Here is a 20,898-nt window from a genome sequence, read left to right on the forward strand (position 1 = left end):
TTCATTATTTCTTGATTATTCTCCTTTTGCTTATTCGTTTTGAAATATAAATATTGTCCTAAGTATGCTACTGAACTTTATGTATTACAACTTTCTATTAGATTTGTCATTACAACGTGACTTAGTCTATTTAATTGTGAATCAGAGGGAGTTGATACACGTAGTTTTCAATGAACAGTGTCATCTGCACTGGATTTTTTACATATATCTTAATTCAGACACGTTCCCTTACTTGATATTTAAAGATAAGTTATTAAGAGTGCAGCCCTGAGGGAGGAGGTATTGAAACACTGCCCCCTCCAACCAAGGTTTAAATTTGTTGCTATACTAAATACAAACCAGTTAGCTATTAAAAATTCCCCAGTGGTGACTATCAAGGTTATACATTTTTAGTTTAATTATTTATATTATGTATATTTGAAATAACAGCAGTCTTTAAATTAACCTGTGAGTTTATATTAACTTAGCTATTCTATCGAGTAGTGTCCATAACATAGTTAAATATTTAGTCACGTTCATAAAATCTATATTACCATGTATCCCTAATGCTTAAGTAGAATGAATTCTATATTCTGTGATTTATAACATTATTTAGACAGTCTGTTTTCCAAAATATTTCCCTGCTCTCCTAAGCTTCCATCACAAAATCTGTCACTTTTTTAAAAAGTCATTTTTAAATGTCCCCCCTCTCTCCTAGACTGTAAACTTGGTCAGGTAAGGTCAAGGACAATGTTTGTCCAGTTTTCTGGTTTATCCTCAGTGTCCAATACAGTCCCAGTCCTCAAATGATTTTTAGAATTCTTGAATAACTAACTTAAAATTCAATCAAGAAACCTATAATCAAGTAGCTACACATGGGTAAGACTTATAATATTCTGCACATGGGCACACTATGATACTTGTGATTTTGCTGGAAAAAAAAAAAAAAACAAAGGGAAGACTGAGCCTCCATATTTGCTATTCACACCAATACAGTTATCCGTGCGTCAGAACAACATCATCCCAGGATTTAGAGGAGTTCACAAAATTGTAGTGCCAGCCTGGAATTGACAGGAAGAAGACGTGAGCGTGAGTAAATGAGGGAGCAGCTCAAGTGAGGAGACTAGACCTCCAAGGACCCATATGTGGGGGTGTGGGAAAGGATAATGGGATGCAGATGAAAGCCACACAGTTCCCACTGTCCTTCAAGAGAAATGTGTTGGCATCTGAGTTCAACTTGAAGAAAGATGAATTCAGATTAAGATACCGATTTGCCCAACGTCTGTCAGGGTGAATCAGCATTCCAGCTCTCATGAACACATTTTGCAGAATCCTGTAACTAGGCTTGAGGCAAGTGCTTTCCTTTATACATCTCTGCCCTTCCTGTTTTGTGCTTTTCTTCCCAAAGCTTGGCTGGGAAACAGCTTAGTCAACATGTTCCAAATGCAGCTCACTGTCATCCCTAGCTTTGCGCTGCTCGTTAGCCCAGACTACAGTTCTATAGTTTGCACATTCTCTCTCTCTCTCTCTCTCTCTCACACACACACACACACACACACACTTACCCTCTCCTGTTAATGACACATACAATCCCTAGTCATCCTTTGGTATCATGCTGTTCTGTACTATCACCAAAAAAAAAAAAAAATCCAAAAAGCAAAAACTCCCTGTTCTCCCTACCCTCCCCGCCCCCCGCTTATTGAAATTTAACCCCCCCACCCCCATTATCATAATCTTCCTCAGCCAACCCAATTCACATTTTGGCCGGTCCTCAAAACACTTAGGTGGTTCTAAGCCTACGTGGCCCCATTATGCTTTTCCAACATTTTATTTCATTTTCTCAGTTCACCCTCTACTTGGGCCTCATTCGATTGTCTCCAACGCCAGGCCCTTCTGCTCCACACCTTTATTCATGCTCTTCCTCAGACTGGAGTTTCACTATTTTCTTCTATTCACACTTCAAGTCTTGCTTCAAGTGTCACCTTCTCATGATTTCACTAGTAGGTCCAATTGGATTTAACCTCTCCTCCCCCCCTTTTCTGACATATTCTAGTATTCAATTACTTATTATGTTCTGCCAAATAGTGTGTAAATACCTGAGACATCTGGAAGGTACTGTGGGGGAAGTGTGAAAGAGTGAGTCCCTGCCTTCAAGGGGCTTATAATCAAAGAAGGGACTGTATGCACATCGAGATGGGATAGTAAAGAATTGAAGGTTGTATGTTGGGTAAAACCAAAGCAGTGCTGTAGTCAGTACATTCCGGAGTGGAACCCACGAAAGGGTAGGCAATGGGCGAGAAGAATGCATCCCTGAAGGACAGTATTGGACTGATGGAAAGAGCAAATGAGCAAAGGAAGGGAACACTCTTGGGATCCATATAATACAGGGAAGAGATGAGCCCCAAGCAGAGAGTTTGTGGAAACAAGTCACAGATAAGTTTCGAGGACGAAAAGGCAGTTTGTGGTGAATCTTGATCCGCAGAGGGGGATGGCTGGACCTATTCTGGACGTTGTAAGGGTGTGACAGGGTCAAAAGGATGTTTAAGGAATGTTGATGTGAATGTACCCAAAATAGATTTGAAGTAGAACGACCAGAATCCTGGGAGATTAGCCGGGAGACGATTTTCGCATTCCAGGCATGTGTTTGTTCATAAGGCTTCAGAGTAGATAGAATGAGAGCAGTAGTCTACAACTACGAAATGTATGCGTTCTCCCCTGAACAGAAGACTTTCGGCATAAAAACAGAACCAGCTTAGTGAAATGACCAAGCTGGTTATAAGGGTCAAACATTGCACCTTCCTGTTCTTCCTCTATTTTTCTGTTTTAATTTTGTGGGCCTTACATTTGACATTTGCCTTTCAGCTCACTGTGTGACCAAATGTTTGTGAGTAATCATCCTTCCTGTTATATAAAATGGTTATGTGGAGAAGTGTAGGCTAATGGATGTTTGGTATAATCATTATGAAACCTATTTTAGGCCTGTTGAAATGATCTATCATTGTGACAACCTCATTTTCTATTTGCTGTGTGACTTTAGCAAGTTTAGGGGGAAAGGGATTATCCCATAAAAGTAAAAAAATAAAATAAAATAAATCTTGGATCCCATTTAACTACTATATGAACCACATTCTACTTACGAGTTTCAGACTCAGGATACTTTTGAATAATATATGTACACTAGACCTCAGCTTAAAGTTCATAATATTGATTGGGAATTACAGATTCCTATGCATGCTCTTAGATGTCACGTGCTTCTTATTGGGGGAAACAATCAATGGGAGTGTTGAGGAAACTTAAAAATTGATTTTTACCCTTTACATTTTAGATATGCCAGCCTTTAAGGGATGTTTCATGACCTTTGATTAAAAAAAAAAAGTGGCCATTTCCTGAATGCAGTTTAATGTCCGAGAATAAGTCATAATTTTGGGGGGAAAAAACCTTTCCAGAATAAAAATGATTATGTCTTTATGCGATTGGTATAAAGCCACAATTCTAAATAAATAAGCCCTTTCTTCAAAATATTTCTGACTTGGATCAAGCTGAAATTAACTAATAGGCAAAATAAAACCTATTAGCTTTGCCTGTTGATATAAGATTTTGAAACCTGTTGGCTTAAAGTGGAGAGAGCCCCTGACTCCCTCCAGTAGCTATTCAGGGTGCCCTAAATTCATATCTCTTCAGGGCTGCAACAGGGCGAGTGGCTCTAGATGCTATAGGGGAAGCCAGTGCCTTCTTGGTGGCAGAGAGATTTTTAACAGATCACATTCTCAGTGCACGCAGGATTTCTTTTAAGATACACCAAGGGTGAGGAAGGTGATGGAATTCCCCATATTATGTCTCCTGTGTGAAGTTTCAAACCTGAGAGCCTGGGTCACAGCATGTGCAGTGATGGGTGTTGTTGTAAATGGACAAGCAGGGATGTGTGCTGTAAATGTGTAAACCTTTTCTCAGCATTAGGCACTTCAAACAGTACCAAAGACTTTGGGGGGTTAAATAACAAGACAGAGGATGAAGAATGAGAGGCCGAACAAAAGTCCGGTGGAGGTGTTAAACATTTAAAAGAATCAAAGCTAGATCTCTGGCAACTACTTTCATCCCAAACCCTGAGGCAGTAAAGCAAAATGTTGAGACTGAAATTTAAAAAAAAATCTGAAAGGAAATTAAGGAGGAAATAATAGATGGGAGGAAAGTATTTAACTCGAGTCAAAGGAATGAAAACAAAACGAGAGTGACCAAAACAAAAGTACGGTAAATAAAATTTTCCTTTCATTTCTGTTTTATATTATAGTCTGACTTCAGTAACATGAATGTATACTCTTTTTCTCTTGTTGTTTGGAAAACCCCTCAGCTTTTTCAACTCGGGAAAAGAAAAGATGTTAAAGCATGTCTGTTTTGAGCCACATCTTCACTATATCCCACAGATGACAAAAAAACTTGTCAAGGATCTCTGTACGTCATGCATACCCTGTATAACAGAGGTAAAATGGAGATTCACCAGAAAGTTCTGTACATTTTTTATATTCCACCATATCAAGATTCAATTGCTTGCATGTAAGCCTTCTTCCTTCTAAAGAAAGTGCCCAAAGAGAGCATAATTCAGTTATTTGTTGTTTGTATTCTTTCAATTTCTTATTAAGTACCAGAAAAGCAGTGGAAATAGTCACATGATGGGACCTGGGTGGGGGGGGTGGCTAGTTGCTCAGGCAAAGTTTTGCGATCTCTGATATTTGTCCAGATTCATAGGAAACAAATTTCCATAAACACTTTCAACATTACACTAAAGTCATCAGGTAGAGATATGATGATATATAATCAGAAAAATCAAATATTAAAACCACTTGACATCTCTTGCAAACAATGTTTCTGGGAGATTTTGATACACACATGTACTCAAAATATAACGGTGTTCTGGAACCTGCGTTCACACCAATATCTACTTCTCTGATTTGTCTATTAGTAGTGGTTTTAATTATGAAGCCACTATTGCTCCTGTTCTTTTAAACATGGCTCTATGTTGCTATTTAAACCTGGTAACTGTATAAAGTAGTTGGCCACAATTATACTAGCACCAGGAAAACCCAAACCGCTGCTACCACCACCACCGTGCCAAGCCAGGTAATTGCTACCTAGAGACAAGTATATCACCATTTTATCAATGCTTGTATTCCCATGAGGTTTCTTTCATGCAGATCTGTATTACATCATTCCACAGATTACCCATGCCATTTCAGAGGCATTACCTTAACTTCATGGAGCTGCTCCCCATAATCCTTAAGCATTTTCTCACCCAGGCCTCCCATTCTGGTAAGCAGTTAATGACAAATTCAGTAGGTGAAGTCCAATTTAAAGAAATCTTGTGAACACCTGCAGCAGTGAGACCCCTTCTGAAACGGGGCCGATACGATCCCTTAGAGCCTGTGTTGTTTACTTTAGGATTGCTATTGATTAGATTCCTTGAAGCAGGCAGGTGCCAGAGAACAAAACGATTGGCCAAGACAGCAGTCCTCGGAGATGAGCTAAAAACACTGCATTTGCAGTGAAGGATTACCTCCCAGGAGCAAAATCAGTGGTTGGTCCCACCATGGGTTTGTGGCCACCATCTGGTTCCTGTTGGACTCAGGCACTCTCTGAAGGGGAAGGTAAGTGATTCTGACCTGGCTGGGTGTGAGTGGCTTTCTGAGAGAAAGAAAAGTCAGTTCCCTAAGGAACTAGATGGTGGTCTTTGCAGGTAAACATATGAGGTTGACCCTGAACTCTTAGACCATTGCTGCTGGTCAGCAGACCACCCTTGGAGTGGCATCAGCAAAATCTGGAAGCCTGTTAGACATGCAGACTCTCATACCTCACCTCAGGCCAAAAGAATCAGAATTTGCATTTCAACAAGAACCCTCCCTGATTCCTGTGCATATTCAAATGAGAAAACTGCTACCCTAGAGTATCTCCTCTCTGGCAGGACCACCTGTCTGGGGATCTCGTGCCCACATCATATGTCTTCTCTCATCATCCCAATTTCCACTCTCTCAGTCAGAGCAAGGGATGAATGATACAAATGAAGCTATAGGTATGAAATCACTTGTTACTGACAACCCAGTAGGATTTGAGTACTACCACCGTCTTTAGTAGGCGCCTCCTAAGGGCTGTGCGACCTGGAGCGAATCACCTAAGATCTCTGAACTCGGGTTCCTCAGCTTTAAAACGGGACACTACTAACATGTTCGAACTCCCTTCCAGTGGCTCATTATGAGCCTCAGATGAGCTCCATAGATGAGAGAGTTTTAAACTAGGGCAGGCGTTGCCGCGAACATTGGGAGTGGAATCATTTGAGAACTGTGGGAGTCATCCTGGGCAGGAGAGGGTTAACAGGACCCGGGGCCCCAAGCGCCTAATAAGCACTGGGCAGTTTCCACAAATTACTTCGCTTAATTCTCAGGGCCACTTTCCAAGGTAGTTATTATTCCCAATTTACAGACAGGGGAACTGACACTCAAGGAGATTAGAAGCCTGGCCAAGGTCATACTATCAAATAAGTGGAAGGGCTGGAACTCGAAGCCGGGTTTATCTTAAGCCTCTGTACCTGCCGACCATCCGGGTATTTGTTCGTCTGCTTCCAAGCCGACCGCAAACAAAATACTGCTTCAGTCAGAACGGAGTTAAAAACAGTGCACAAATGAAAGTAGTACCTCAGCACAATCGGCTCGGTCTTGGGCGGAAGGAAGCCCTGTCCTGCTTGAAGGCCCCCTCAGTGTTGGTTTCCCTCCCACCACATCCCCAGGCAGTCCGGCCAAGGCCTCTAGCTCCAGCCTCACCGGGTCTGTTCTTTGCCTCCCTCACTTTACGACAACCATGGCGACTTTACGACAGCCATGGTGGCCCTTTCGGTAGTCGTGAACACGGCCGGCTTTTGCCTGCAAACAGCTTTGCATGTGCACATGCCATTATCTTCAGATCTTTGTCTCCCCCCCCCGCGCGCCCCCTCCAGGTCACTTCGTGCTCTGCATCCCTCAGGCGCCCTCTTAAATGTCCCTATCTTTAAGAGATCTTCCCTTAAAGCTCATGGAAAGAAAGCTCTTCCCCGTATTTCTCAGCTTTCAGTTGTCCTCTCTTTAGCATTTATCATAATTTATGATTCGGTATTCACATACTTGCTTGATTTCTTCACCCTTCAGAAACAGAAGCTCCCTAAACCCTGTTAGCCTCTTTCTACCATAAGACCAAGCAGAAAGCGGTTATTCAGTGACTTGTTAACTACGTGGAAGGAAAAACAGGAGATGGGAGTAAAGAGAATGGGGTAGTGGGAAATGCACCTGGCGTGAATTTGTTCGCTGTAAGAACCTAAAAAGGTGATAATGGAGCCTACCGCACAGTATGCAATGATTCGTCACTCTCCCCTATCAAAAAGATATCTTTAACCGCAATGTGTTAAACAACCATACCAGAAATTTAGGAAAATAATGTCTTACTCCAACCAAAAGTTACTCTGTTGGCATTAAAAAAACATAGTTCCCATAGAAATGGCACACCTATTTCCAAATCCTGTACATCGCAGCCTCTCCTAGCCCAAACCCACCTTTTCAGTCAAACCGGAATGTCTGTTTGCTTCCAGGCTTCCTTATTGTTCTCCTCTTTTTCTAAGTTGACGGCCAACTTCCTCCTGTTGGCCTGGGAACAGCTGAATGGCAGCTGGAAAGCCTCATGATCATGTCCCTTCCAGGAATCATGAATGGACAAATGAGAGTCAGAATGAAAAAGGACAGAATAAGATTCCAGCAAGTCCACGTTCACATGTAATGATACTGATCTTCGATAAGCAACTTGGTGTGAGAGCTCAGACTACCCCCAACGAAGTCTAGTTTTGTCATTCTCTAGCTGCATGATTTAAGGCAAGTTACTTAGCCACTCTGGTCCTCAGTCTCCTCATCTACAAAACAGGAAGAGGAACCTCCTCACTGGGTTATCCTGAGAAGTAAACAGTCACTGCAAATAACTTAAGCAGTCATTGGTACAGAGTAAACACAATGAATTTTAGCTATAATTATTTCCTAGGTGTATGTGCCTGTATCAGTGCATGAAATGTCATTAGCAGATGAAAATCATTTCTAGTAGGAACATCTTATTGTTCAATGAGTTAAGTTTAGGAGTTAAGTTAAACATTTGGGGTTTGAATCCTGTCTGAGAAAGCTTTTCTTCTTGAATTTTCTATTCGTCATTATTATTATTATTATTGTTAAAAACAAAACAAAACAAAACAAAACAAAAAACAGTGTCATGAAGGGAGAATGGAAGACGAAGTTACCGAATCCTTTAAGAGAAAATTTTTGATTCCTGAAATCTTTTTTTTTTTTAAAGATTTTATTTATTTATTTGACAGGGATAGAGACAGCCAGCAAGAGAGGGAACACAAGCAGGGGGAGTGGGAGAGGAAGAAGCAGGCTCATAGTGGAGGAGCCTGATGTGGGGCTCGATCCCATAACGCCGGGATCACGCCCTGAGCCGAAGGCAGATGCTTAACCGCTGTGCCACCCAGGCGCCCCGATCCCTGAAATCTTGGATAAACTCTCAGGACTTTGCACCAATGAGATCCTTGTCAGGTGGGGCATGATTGTGCCAGAAAGAATGGCAGGAATACTTAGAGAAAAGAACGAGATGAGAAGAACACTCATGAGAGGAAATAGATCTTGGAAAGGCTAAGTAAAAGAGGATTCTGGAAAACTGGAAGGAATTCAGAAAAATAAATAGGACCAGGGTAGCCAATGATAATCAATCACTTCCCATATGCCTGGCACTATTTCAAATACTTAATATGCATTAAACTCATTAAATGCTTTCATCCACCTTAGGAAATTGGCACCTTTATTATTCCCATTTTACACATAAGGAAACCAAGGCAGAGAAAGGTAATGCAGTTTGCCCAATGATCACATAAGTTTTGAAGAAACTCTTCATTTAAAGGCTCAATAAAATGGGTGAGCTGGCAGGTGTGGGATTCATTTAGAACTGGAAAGGGGAAAAATGAGGTTAGAAATGGGATCCAAGTTTATGTGGATTTATAATGATGTTATTGAGGTTTTAAATCCTAAAAATGTTTGTAACATTTTAGAAACTATTTCTTAACCCTGATCTCTGTTTTATCCACAATAAAAACATAATCTACTGTACTAGAGAATAATTCATAAAAGATATGCAACAATGACTTCTTTTGTTTAGGTGAAAAGCAGTCTCAGATTTGAGAGCACGTAGTTCTACCATAGCTGTAATAATTTTTTGTTACTCAACCCTGTTGGTCTCTTCTCTCCACCTTGCCCCAACGACCAATATATTTCTAGTGATAATAACGAAGGACATTAACATAGTAAGAGAAAAATAATACAGAGTTTAGGGGCTGGCCATAGAAGGTAATTCCACAGACGCTATAAAATCCTTGCTTACTTGGTTTGCAACCAGGAAACTTAGTGGATAACCGTCATTTTTCCAACCCCTCTTGCAAGTGCAAATCCAATACAATTCTTCAGTGGGGCACAGTAAAAAGCAAATGCAAAGGCATTTGAAAAAGCTCACCCATTTAGATTTAATTACATACATAACTGGTATCCTCCCAAGTGTGAAAATGCTGTAACCAGTAAATCAGACAATAAAATGCTATCTGAGCAGAACAGATTTATAGAGAAGATAGAAGAGCAATCAAAATTCACTCCCTTGCATTGGGTGTTTCTACCCAGAAAGTTCTTAAATGCAAGAACAAATGGCTGCCCTTTGAATCATGCCTTCTTTTGAACACTTAGGGCCATCATTTTCCTTAGAGGGGTGTTCTCCTCTAACGGCTTTGACGTGAACAGGATTCCAATCTTAAAAACCATCTCTCTGTGTTAAAGGATCACTAGATCTGTGTTTGTATGCTAGATTTTAAGGACCATCTCATCTGTCCATTACTGTTTCTTCCATGCTCAGTTTAGAGCTACCAAATGAAGCATCATTTAGTAGAAAGAATATTTCGCTTCAGAGCTTCCTCAAGATACACGAACAGAGAAGACTGTGAACTTCTGCAAAGCCAAATTTTTAAAAATGTGACTTTCAGACGACCACAGTATCTTCCCAAGTAGTGTCATAGAAAAAAAACCAAAAAGACTCTGTAGTAACAGTAATGCGATAATTTTCAGTCATTGCCAATGATTTTGACATTTACGAAATGCATTCTTAAATGTGCCTGCTTTAGATTGAAATTTCTTGTGAATGACCCATTTGGAGGAAGGAAGTTGGAAAGACTGGAGTCTGGTTATCTTTGGGGCACATCTCTGCCAAGTGCGGATTGTTGGAGGGTATGGACTCACCACATTTTCCATGTTCTCATTTGGAATAAAATTAAATGAAAAAAATGTTTTCCCTTTTAATAAAACCTCATAAAAATAAAACCTTACTACACATTATAGCTGCTGATCAATCATGTTAAAGGCACAATCTGATCTCTGCAGACACTTTCCTAAGGAAAAGAACCAGTCAGCTGAGCAACTTCCTTATTTGCTGTGCTTATGAAAATGAAAATATAACCGACCTTAGGATTTCAAAACCATCCATGGTTACAAGTAAGGGAGTAAATAAACACTAGCAGGGCTTTTACTTTATCATGAAATTATATTGCTCTTGATTTTTCACTGGCTAATTCGGAAGGAAAATGACTCTCCCTGAGTTGGAAGGGTTCCTTTCCGACCTTGCTTTCTGCAATGTACCATAAAGCCAATTTAAGTGATTTTGTTCAGATTGGTTTGTTTGCTTGTTTCATCTGTTTGGGAGTTCTAGACTCTGACAGGAAAGCAGGCATATAACAATGAAACAAAGTTTCGAGATACTTTTGCACAGCTCAAACTGGATCTATTTCCTTGTTCTCCTAGCTTGTGGGTTTTTAAGTCTGGATCTGCTCCTCTTCTTGTTTCTCTAAATATTTATCAGTTAACAATTACGCATCTGCTCCAATGGCAACAAACTTGGCTGAACAGAGAAATAAGAATGCATTCTTTGCCCCAAATATGCTAAATAATGCAAGTTCGTTTGGAGTTTTTGAAACAGGAGCTTTCATCAAATTATCAGAGGTAGGTCCTTTGATTTTGACACTCATTAAACATATAGAAAAAAAAATGTTACTTCAGCATGAGGTTTCTCCTTAAAAAAAAAAATCATTTCCTATTTGTTTGGCTCTTTCCAGTAAGTTTTTCTAGTAAGTATTCGCCTCTCTTACCAGACATGCTGAGCAATGCTGAAGGTAACAGAACTGCTTAGTAAAAGTCTATGGAACCCTGGGGCAAGAACCTTTCACCAGAAGAGAATGCCTTTCACTTAGACATATTCTAAGAAATAAATTTATGAAACGTTGCCTGATACGATTCAGAAATCATTATCTGAACAAGTCACTAAGCCCAAACCTGCATTTTGCAAGCCTTTTATTTTTGTATTTGCAAAGGGCTCTTTGTACAAGTTTATTCACATTGACCTTTTATTCTTTCAACACGTGTCGTTTTTATAAACCTGAGGCAAAGCAGCAAATATAAATTGTACTAACCTTCGTATATTTATATGTCAAATTGGTGAGTGGGGCAGGTAAGTCTGGCATGCCTGAGGACGACATTTCTGGTTCGGCTCCTGGAACAGGTGACAGGCTCAGCGATTTGGTCCTGATAGAGCCCTTGGCTTTATTTGTTCCTTTTTATCTGCACAGGCTAAGGTCTATTTGCATACTGGACTATGATTGGACGAACAAACTGGGAGCAAAAAGAAAACGACACTACTTATTTGTAACACCTAGGGCAGGAAGCCCTTGACTTTAAACTTAAATCCTTAAGAAACCAGCTCTCCAGCATTGAAACTGCAGCTGGAGACAGGGCACTATTTGCAGACGAATTAATTTTCAAAGCCGAAACCTGTGATAAGAATATGCAGGGCAGCTGCTCTGGTCACTAAGGCCAGTTATGAGTTTTTGGCTTTTTATGCTTTTTATGCTACTGTGAAACTTTCCGTCCTCCGACAGACTTGGACTCAGAGAATTTGAGGATTGAAAAAGGAGTCTCAAAGGGGACTTGCTCTCAGTAGCCGCTGGTGAGGAGAGAGGTCCCTGGTCAGGTGTCTTCGGGACAATGCTGTCAGCGAATCAGCCCAGGTCCCAGAAAAGCAGAGTGGGAAGAGTCCCTCTGGATAGACCCGACCCCAAGTCAGCATTACAAGATCCAACCAATCCAGTGTATTTTCAGTGGGTAAGCAGACCTACTGTGATTTCACAAGCTCTAAATGATCCTTATGTTACAAAGGGGAATAGAAAGGTCAGCAGGATTTTTACGGCTCTCAGAGTCCACTGTCACACAGTCACCACAACAGCAAGATGGCAATATTGTCTGTTAAAACCATCTAAAATGAAACTAACCTCCGGATTCGGAAGTTGGCTCTGTTTATCAATGATTGATACTGGCAATTGTGCAAAAAGAAGATTTAAACAGGACGCTGAGTAATTCAATTCCTTAAAAATGAGTGTTTCAAGCTGGGAACATTAAAAAGAATGTTTAAAAAGCATGTTTAACTACTCCTCCCATGTTAAACACAAAACTTTATTGTATTGAAGCCGAAGCAAAAGTTATCATAGGAGCACGATAGAAGACTGTGGATACTCTTAATTCTGATTACTGAGAGTTAAGAACCACAATCCCCGCCCCCCAAGGAAAATTGCCAGCTCCCCCCAATATGGGATTTAGGGAGGGAAAGGACGGTTTATTGAATAGTTGCTCCAAGTCAGGCACAGGAGTCTTACTTTCTCTTTCCCTTCTTACTTGGTTCCCATTTTATAGATAGAGAGACAGCAAGTAGCTTGCTTACAATCACAGATCTAACAAGTGCAAAACCAGAATTTCATTTCCCAGGTGGATTCCCTAGGTGAATAGTCGCCCTCAGGGACACTTATGGTTATTAGCCCTTTCATTCATCTAAGAGTAGGGTCGGCAAACTTTTCCTGTTAAAGAGATAGAAAATATTTTCCACTTTCTAGGCCAGATGGTTTCTGTCTTAACTTACTCAACTCTACATGAAAGAAACCAGAGACAGTGGATACGTTAATGGCTATAGGTGCTTTCCAATAAAATTTTATTTACAAAAACAGGAGGCAGGCCAGATCTGGCTCATGGGCCAGCCCCCAATTTCCAAGACAACCATCTCTAAGGACTGTGCCTCCCCTGCACCTCCTGCTTGAAGGCCAGATAGAAACTTCTGGGTTCTCTCAACATTCTTTTCTCTTTCTCCGTCCCTCCCTCTTTCGCTTGCTTTCAATTTCTTTCTTTTTGGAAAATCTAATTGTTTTGTCTTCTAAAAATGTGTTTTGAGTTAAATGCACGATTACACAACAGCTGTTATATAACTTGCAGAGTGGCTCTCCGCCGTGCCCGGACAGCTGGGTTTTGCTGCTGTCGGCCTCTTGCAGCTTCTCAGCTGTCCATGGATCCAAACACTGGTTCGTTTGATGTCCAGACGGTGAAAGCAACAGCCTCGCGACACGCTTGGTGCGTTGCCTTACTGCTTGCATGCTCAACCTTGACGCTATTGCACTGAATAACGAATAGCTAAGAATATTTCCCTTTCCACCAGACATTCCCGAAGGTGGGTAAAAGGAACAGCTTGGGAAACAGGTTACCATACCTGCCCATTTAATTTCAACAAATATTTACCAAGTAGCTTTTTAAGGGTAAAGCACGGTGATAAGACAATCAGGAACTCTGCAATCTTAATCTTCCTTGAAGGGCAGAGTTTTGGGTTTTTTTTGGTTTTTGCTTTTTTTCTGCCCAGAAACTAAGGGAACTGAGATCTCTATTTTTGAAGTCAGCGTCATCCCGTCTCTAGAGCTTGTCTTATGGAATAGTGTGCTCCTGGGAAAGGTGGCACGGATGGATATTCCATGGTGTTCCTGGGGATGGTCAGGCTTTACCTGATCACTTCCCTCCCTCGCCCACCCCACGTGGCTTTGGTGAAAGTGCAGGGGCAAAAGAGATCCACATCAAGACTGAACCCAGGGTTGGGTATTTTTATTGTATTGTTTTATGTACGGGACTTGAATTTGAGAGTAATAGACAAAAGATGTTCGATCTTCCTGTCCTCCTTATGGACAAGCTAAATTACACATGCACACCCACAAATGCGGCAGAGGGGTGGGAAAGAAAGAGAAGCACAGTGGATTCTTCTCTTGAATCTAACTCCTTCCAGCCCTTGATACCAAGGCACATGCAAACCGTGACTTCAACCGTTGCTGAAACTGCTGTCTCATTTTATAAGAAATCTCTCTCCAGAGCCCAATGCAAGGCTCAGTCGCTGAAAAATACTGGAGCCTAACCTTCTCCCACCCACATGAGTAATTGAAATAGAAACCACTCAAATTTGTTAAACAAACATAATTGTACGGTGAAATAAAAATAGCTTCCTTTTACATTTCCTGATCTCAATCTCAGGATCAATTTGTCGGAGCTCAATTTCTTTTGCTCAGTGACGTCCTCTTCCCCGTCTCTACAGTGTTGCGTAAAGCACGGCTGGTTGAGTCTGCTGGTTGGTTAACCCAGAAATGGATGTATCCCTTTGCTTTTGATCACCGCAATTTCTGCAGACACTGCATTGTTCTTAGGCCTATTTGGGCTTTAATAATTTGGAAAAAGCGGGTCTTGCCTGGGGTGAGAGGATCTGTCCTTGGTTGGCATGCTGGTGTTATCAGTGGAGGTGAAAAGCAGCATTTGGGTACCTGACCATATGTGTTTGTGGGCTGATTTCTGTTCATCGCCATTCTTCTCCAATTAGCATTATCTCCTCGCTCCTGATTTCTCCTGCCCTTCACATACCCTATCATGTGTTCTCTTCGTTCTGTGCTACTAACGGTAGGGTGGATACCCCTCTTATCTGATACGGTCAGGACACTGATCAGTTAGGAAAGTCACTAAAACAAGCAGCAGACTAAAGCCTCCATAAGATCATGATTTTAATTGAAATAGGTCTTCGCTAAACTTTACAGGCCAAAGACATTTCTTAGCACTGGGTCAGCTGCCAGAGTTTGACATAACCGTACACAGCATTCACAGTGTGCTTGTTTCCTCAGGGTGGGGAGAGAAATTCAGGACACTAATGGCATTTTTGAGGCAATCTGAATGTAGACGACGTGGAGATTTTTATGACATTTCCCATATTGTTTTACAGTTGTCTTATGCACAGATCATATAGTAATGTGTTTAACCACTGGACAAGGTTGGGTGCTTGCCTGGCACTCAATTTTATGCATAGTTTTCACAGATACAACCCTCCTTTTCCTCCTGATAAATGTACAATTTAAATAACATTTAATCCAATCATATAATTGAAATACTAGCTTCATGTGACTGATCAGGTTTCCGAGCAGAGATCTGACGATCGGTAAGCAGAGCAGGCTGTGTCCTAAACTGAGTGAACATGTCAGCGTCAATGCTGTGTTTTTGCTTTTTACTTTTGAAACATTTTTGAAAATCATTTTCAAGTCAAATACACCATATAGAAAAAACTGCAAAATTCAGAAGTATACATCTCCATAAATAGTCATAAAAGGAACAAAAAATCACCACCACTCGGTTCAGAGAATAGAACAATATCAGCACCCAAAGACCACTTTGTACCTCCTCTCCACCCTTGTCCCCTTTTTCTTCACCCTACATTAGGATATCACCAATATCCTGACTTCTAATGCCACATATTCTTTTTTTCCCCCTGATTGTGAACTTGATGCAAGCCAATCATACAGTCAGAATAATTTGAAAGGCAATCCAGAGATGCAAGTGAATCTGGCAGGTGAGTCAAATCGTGGTTGTAGGTAAAGAAAGTTTCTCAGAGAGTGCTCCTACCCAGATATACCCCCAATAAACAGAATCGGAAGTGTGAAATACACAGCAATAGGTTGGCATTTATATGAAAACAAGGGCATTTTTTTATGCCAGTCACAGTACCTGTAACAGTCCAGAGAAATGGCCCTTTTCCTACAGTTTTGTCGGAGCTCAATAGCACTTACGCATTGTATTAAAATATTAAAAATGTTCGAACCCTTGATCTAGTTATTCTACTTCTAGAAATTCATTTTAAGGAAACAACCAAATACATGTAAGTTATGAAGAAGTATCTTTAATATGTTGTTTATAAATTTAAAAATACCAAATGGTTAGGTAGTTTGTGGATTAGCAAATCCATATATAAATAAATAAACAAATGAGGAAGGACCTGGCAAACTTTTGAAATACATTGCAATTAAATTTTTTTAAAGTAGGTTATAAAAGCTGTGTGCTATGTAGGGGTGCTACGAAATTATACTTCACCCTCAGAATTTGGCCAAAATCTGCTATTTACCTTGAAAGCTAAATAACTGAATTTCAATTCCAGTGTCATTCCTGGCATCCTGAAATTAAGCAGGATCACACGATTCCCTTGGTTATCGTTTATATGATTTTCCCAGGCTGCATAATGCTTCCCAAAGGTATCCTTGGAATCCGTGAATTTGACCTTATATAACAAAGGGGAGTTTGCAGATGGGATTAGGGTCTTGAGATGAGAAATTATCCTGGATTATCAGGGCGGGCACTAAATGCCATCACAAATGTCCCTTGAATGGAAGAGCAAAGGAGACCTGACCACACAAACAGAAGGCAATGTGATCCCTGAAGCCGCCAGCTTTGGTGATGGAAGAAGGGGCCAGAAGCCAAGGAACACACAAGCAACACGTCTCTAGAAGCTGGAACGTGCAAGGAGGCTCATCCCCTGGAGCCTCTGGGAGGAACAGGCCCTTTGACATCCGCCAGTGACACTGATTCTGAACTTGACAATTGGAGAGAATAAACACGCGCTGCTTTAAACTACCAGGTTTGTGGCAATTCGTTAGAGCAGCCCCGGCAACCAAATACACAAATCAATGAAAGTGCGTTGTCAGAAAGGACTTGGCATCATTGATCATGACTCTGCATATTGTTGTGGTTTATTGTTAATATCGAAATATTCGTGTTCAAATAAAGGAAAGCTTCTCATCTGTACCATGGAATAGAGACCTCTCAGGCGCTCGACCTCTTGAAAAATATTGCAGTTTCATTTGCAGTATAAGCAGATATTTATTCAATTGCAAAAGTTAAATGCGACAGATGACGATGTGTGTGAAAACGGCTAAATTTTTTAATAATCATTTTATTGGGGCAATAGCAAACTTCGTTTGCATTTGCTTGCTTGGACCTGTTCCCACATTTTAAAGTTGCGCGGACATACCCAGATCTGTAACCACAATCCAAACTCATTTTCCAGCCCAGGTTGTGCATGTCAGATGCCTGTGGGGTACCTGAGCTACGTGTCACATGGTCATTTAATGGGGTTTCCGCTCAAGAGCCTGCATCTTTGTTTCACGTGGACTCATACAGCGCATGACAGCAAAAAAAAAATTTGTCTTTTTTCTTGTTTGGAAGAAATGCTTTCTATTTTTATTGGTTAACCTAAAATTCCTAAGCATGTGTAAATTTAATCACCAGCTCACACAAAATTTAAGGACTCTGCACCTTTTATCTCTTGATTCCTATTCCTGTTCTACACGCTATATGTCTGTGATAAATTTTTGTTCCACCGTCCCAGTGGAATCGTAATTATACAATTGTTACCCTATTCAATCAATTCCTATTTCACTTTACCCGTTTATTTGAAACTTTCTTTGGCCAACGCTTCGGGGATGCCTGGGTGGCACAGTGGGTTAAGCATCAGACTCTTGGTTTGGGCTCAGGTCATGAGCTCAGGGTTGTGAGATCGAGCCCCATGTGGGGCTCCACGCTCTGCACGGAGTCTGATTAAGACTTCCTCTCCCTCTCTCTCTGCCCCACTCAACCCTTCTTCTGTGATAATTTTCTTCTTCGAGAGTCTGTCAAAGGCTCCCGTTGTTGTCTCTTCGGGAGACTGTCCATATTACTAGTATTTCAAAGAACTTTTGGCTCTGTTGATCTTTACTGTATGTTTGTGTATTTTTTTGATTAATTTCTGTTCATAACCTCACTGTTTCTTCCATTCTCTTTTCTCAAGGTTCTAACTTCCAGATACTTAGATCATTTGGTTTTCAGCTTTCTTCCCTTTAAAGCTCTAAATTTCCCTCTCTGCATGTCTTTAGCAACATCTAGAAGTTTGGATATAGCATTTTCATTTTTGCTCACTTAAAGATACTTCCAAATTTCCGTTGTGATTTCTTCCCTGACTCATGATTTATTTTGAAGTGCATTTCTTAGTTTCTCTATTGGCTGGTTATCAACATCCCCCAATCACAGCAGCTTATGTTAGTACGGCTATATTTTTGTGTGCTTATAAACATAGCATCGCTATGTCTTCCTAGGGAATTGAACTTTTTTTTTTTTTTTTATCATTATAAGCTCTCCCTATTCATCTCTGTGCTTTTTGCCTTGGAGTTTCCTTTGATAAATGATCCCTATAATGGCTTTCCCTCTGGTTGGGGTTTGTATAATACATCTTCCCTCATCTTCTTACTTACAATTTGCATCTGTGTTGCATATGGTTCTTTAATTTATTATATTTTTATTTTTAAAAAGAGTCTATTTATTTATTTCAGTGAAAGAAAGCAAGATCGAGTATGAGTGGTGGGGGCAGAGGGAGAAGCAGACTCCTCACTGAGCGGAGAGCCCAATGCAGGGCTCCATCCCAGGACCCTGGGATCATGACCTGAGCCGAAGGCAGACACTTAACCAATTGAGCCACCCAGGCACCCCTGTTGCATATGGTTCTTTAAATGGCCCATAGTTGGGTTTTATGTACTTATTCAGTCTTACAAACATTCTCTTTTAATTGGATCATTTCCTTTATTGATATGTAACATAATGTACTGATGAATTTATGTTTAAAAATTCTATCATCTTACTAAAAACAAACAAAAACAAACAACGATTCAACCATCTTACTAAATACTTTGGTCTTATCTACTCTATGTTTTTCTCTCCTTTCTGACATTTTCTTTTTAAAAAATTTATTTTAAATTATTAACTTAAGATGTTAGTATTAAAATTAAAATAAATCTTAACTTTATTTTTTTTAAGTTTTTTTTTAAAGATTTTTATTTTATTTATTTGAGAGAGAGAGAGAGACAGAGCACAGGCAGGTAGAGCGGCTGATGGACTGGGAGAAGCAGGTGAGCGGGGACCCTTGATGCATGGCTAGACCCCAGGACCCTGGGATCATGACCTGAGCCAAAGGCAGATGCTTAACCACTTAACCAACTGAGCCACCCAGGCCCCCCTAAATTTTAATTTCACATGTATTTTAATTAATTTAAAAATTAATTCTTTATTCTATCAAGTTGGGAATTATATATTGTCTTTACTGTTATTTTAATGGTGTATTTGAGAAATAATAGGTATTTATTTTGTCACTTCCCAAAGTACAATTAATTGATTGGTGCTTTTATTCTTTTTCTTGGCTAATCCAAATACTTGGGACACTAAACTTACTTACATCCCTCCCAATAGCCATACAATTGTCAGTAGATGTTTATTTAAATGTTCGTGTGCATGTTGATATTATTGGATATTCTGTTTTCTACCCCAGATCCATTTCATCTCTTTGCCTCAAGACCTAGCTCTCCTGCTCTCTGTCTTCTGATTTAGTTCAACCAATAGGAAAGGTGGGGGGCAGGGAACACAGCTGGGAGCAGGAAGTGTAGGAGAGAAAAGCCAGGATCCTTATGCTTCCCCTTCCCCCCTTGCTTCTTTTATGCCTGAGTGACACACCAGCAGGCCTGTGTCTTCCTCCTATGACCACAGGCCCTGCCGAGGGTCCCTCCCTGTGGAGTATCGACGTCTACAGCTCCATTACTCCCCGGGTTCTGATCACCCCCCTTCCCCTCTTGCATCTTCAGGCTTCAAGAGTGATAACTGCTTCTCACAGGTGGCATTTCTGGGGTCTGCAGTACCCCGCGTGGCTTGCCCACACTTCCGGAAAGAGTTCCTTTCTTAAATCATTGAAATTCCAGCCAGGTGAGCCTCCTGTATTTTGCTGTGACCCTGAAATGATTCCTTTAGAACTCAGACGCATCTTCCTTTTTTTTGGGGGGGGGTGGTATATAAATAGTTCTATATAATGATGATAAGCATTAGTAAGCCATTAAGTAGAAGAAAATAATTGGACAATGGCCTACATGTATACTTGTGGTCCTTTATCTGATGGCTCTGTCCCCTCTTTCCCACCCAAATGAGAGAATTATGAACCCCATGTTCATTATTGTCTTGATTGACTTCCCTGTGTGTCTATGTATTCCAAGAATGACAGCTGTGTGTGTCTGTATAAATTTATTTCTAACTTTATAAAAATGAGCCTGTGTTTTTCTGAAATACTGTATTGCTAGGACTCGTCCGTGTTATTGCATATCCCCGTAGTTTCCTTATTTTGAATGTTGTGTGTTACACCTTTCTGATCATCGTTTATTCATCCAGTCTTTTGATAACAGGATTCTGGGGATTTGCCATTGTGAATAGTGCTTCTACAAACATTCTTGTGTATATTTCTCTTGATTGTATATCTGAAATCAAATTTGCTAGTTCTCAAGGAATATGAATATTAAACTTTGGGCTACAAGGCCAAAGTGGTTCTATCAATTTATACTTCCCCTTCAATGGAAAAGAACCCTGTGGCTCCACAGTCATCGTGTTTTTTCATTTAGATTGATTTTTATAATGGGTTTTGGTTGTTTATATTTAGAAACTCATTATTAGTTTAAAGAGGGTACTTCTGATTCCTACTTGACTCAGAGCTTTTGTTTTACTATGAGTATGTTGAATGCTGCACAATTATTTTCTTTCCTATCACCTTAGTTCTCTCTCTTTTTCTTTTTAACTCTGTATGGTGTCAGGCACGTTTATGGATTTCTCTAATATT

The 20,898-nt window shown here is 40.4% G+C and overlaps 1 protein-coding gene across 2 annotated transcripts in view; it reads right to left on the minus strand.

Moving 5' to 3' along the window:
* The window catches only part of LOC113269854 (aldehyde dehydrogenase 1A1), a 44,031-nt gene extending 32,378 nt beyond the window's left edge, over positions 1 to 11,653 (minus strand). The window contains exon 1 of one of the 2 annotated variants that reach the window (XM_057311236.1): positions 6,660 to 6,682. Coding sequence is in view for 1 of the 2 variants with exons in the window: in XM_057311235.1 (XP_057167218.1) it covers positions 11,528 to 11,593 (66 nt within the window). In the remaining variant the exon portion in view is untranslated. Of the gene's footprint in view, positions 1 to 6,659; positions 6,683 to 11,527 lie in introns of those variants that run through there. The other variant, XM_057311235.1, reaches the window with a different exon arrangement.
* Positions 11,654 to 20,898: the final 9,245 nt, after the last annotated feature.

The sequence above is a fragment of the Ursus arctos genome, unplaced genomic scaffold, assembly GCF_023065955.2.
Source record: "Ursus arctos isolate Adak ecotype North America unplaced genomic scaffold, UrsArc2.0 scaffold_138, whole genome shotgun sequence".
In the NCBI taxonomy this organism is placed as follows: Eukaryota; Metazoa; Chordata; class Mammalia; order Carnivora; family Ursidae; genus Ursus; species Ursus arctos.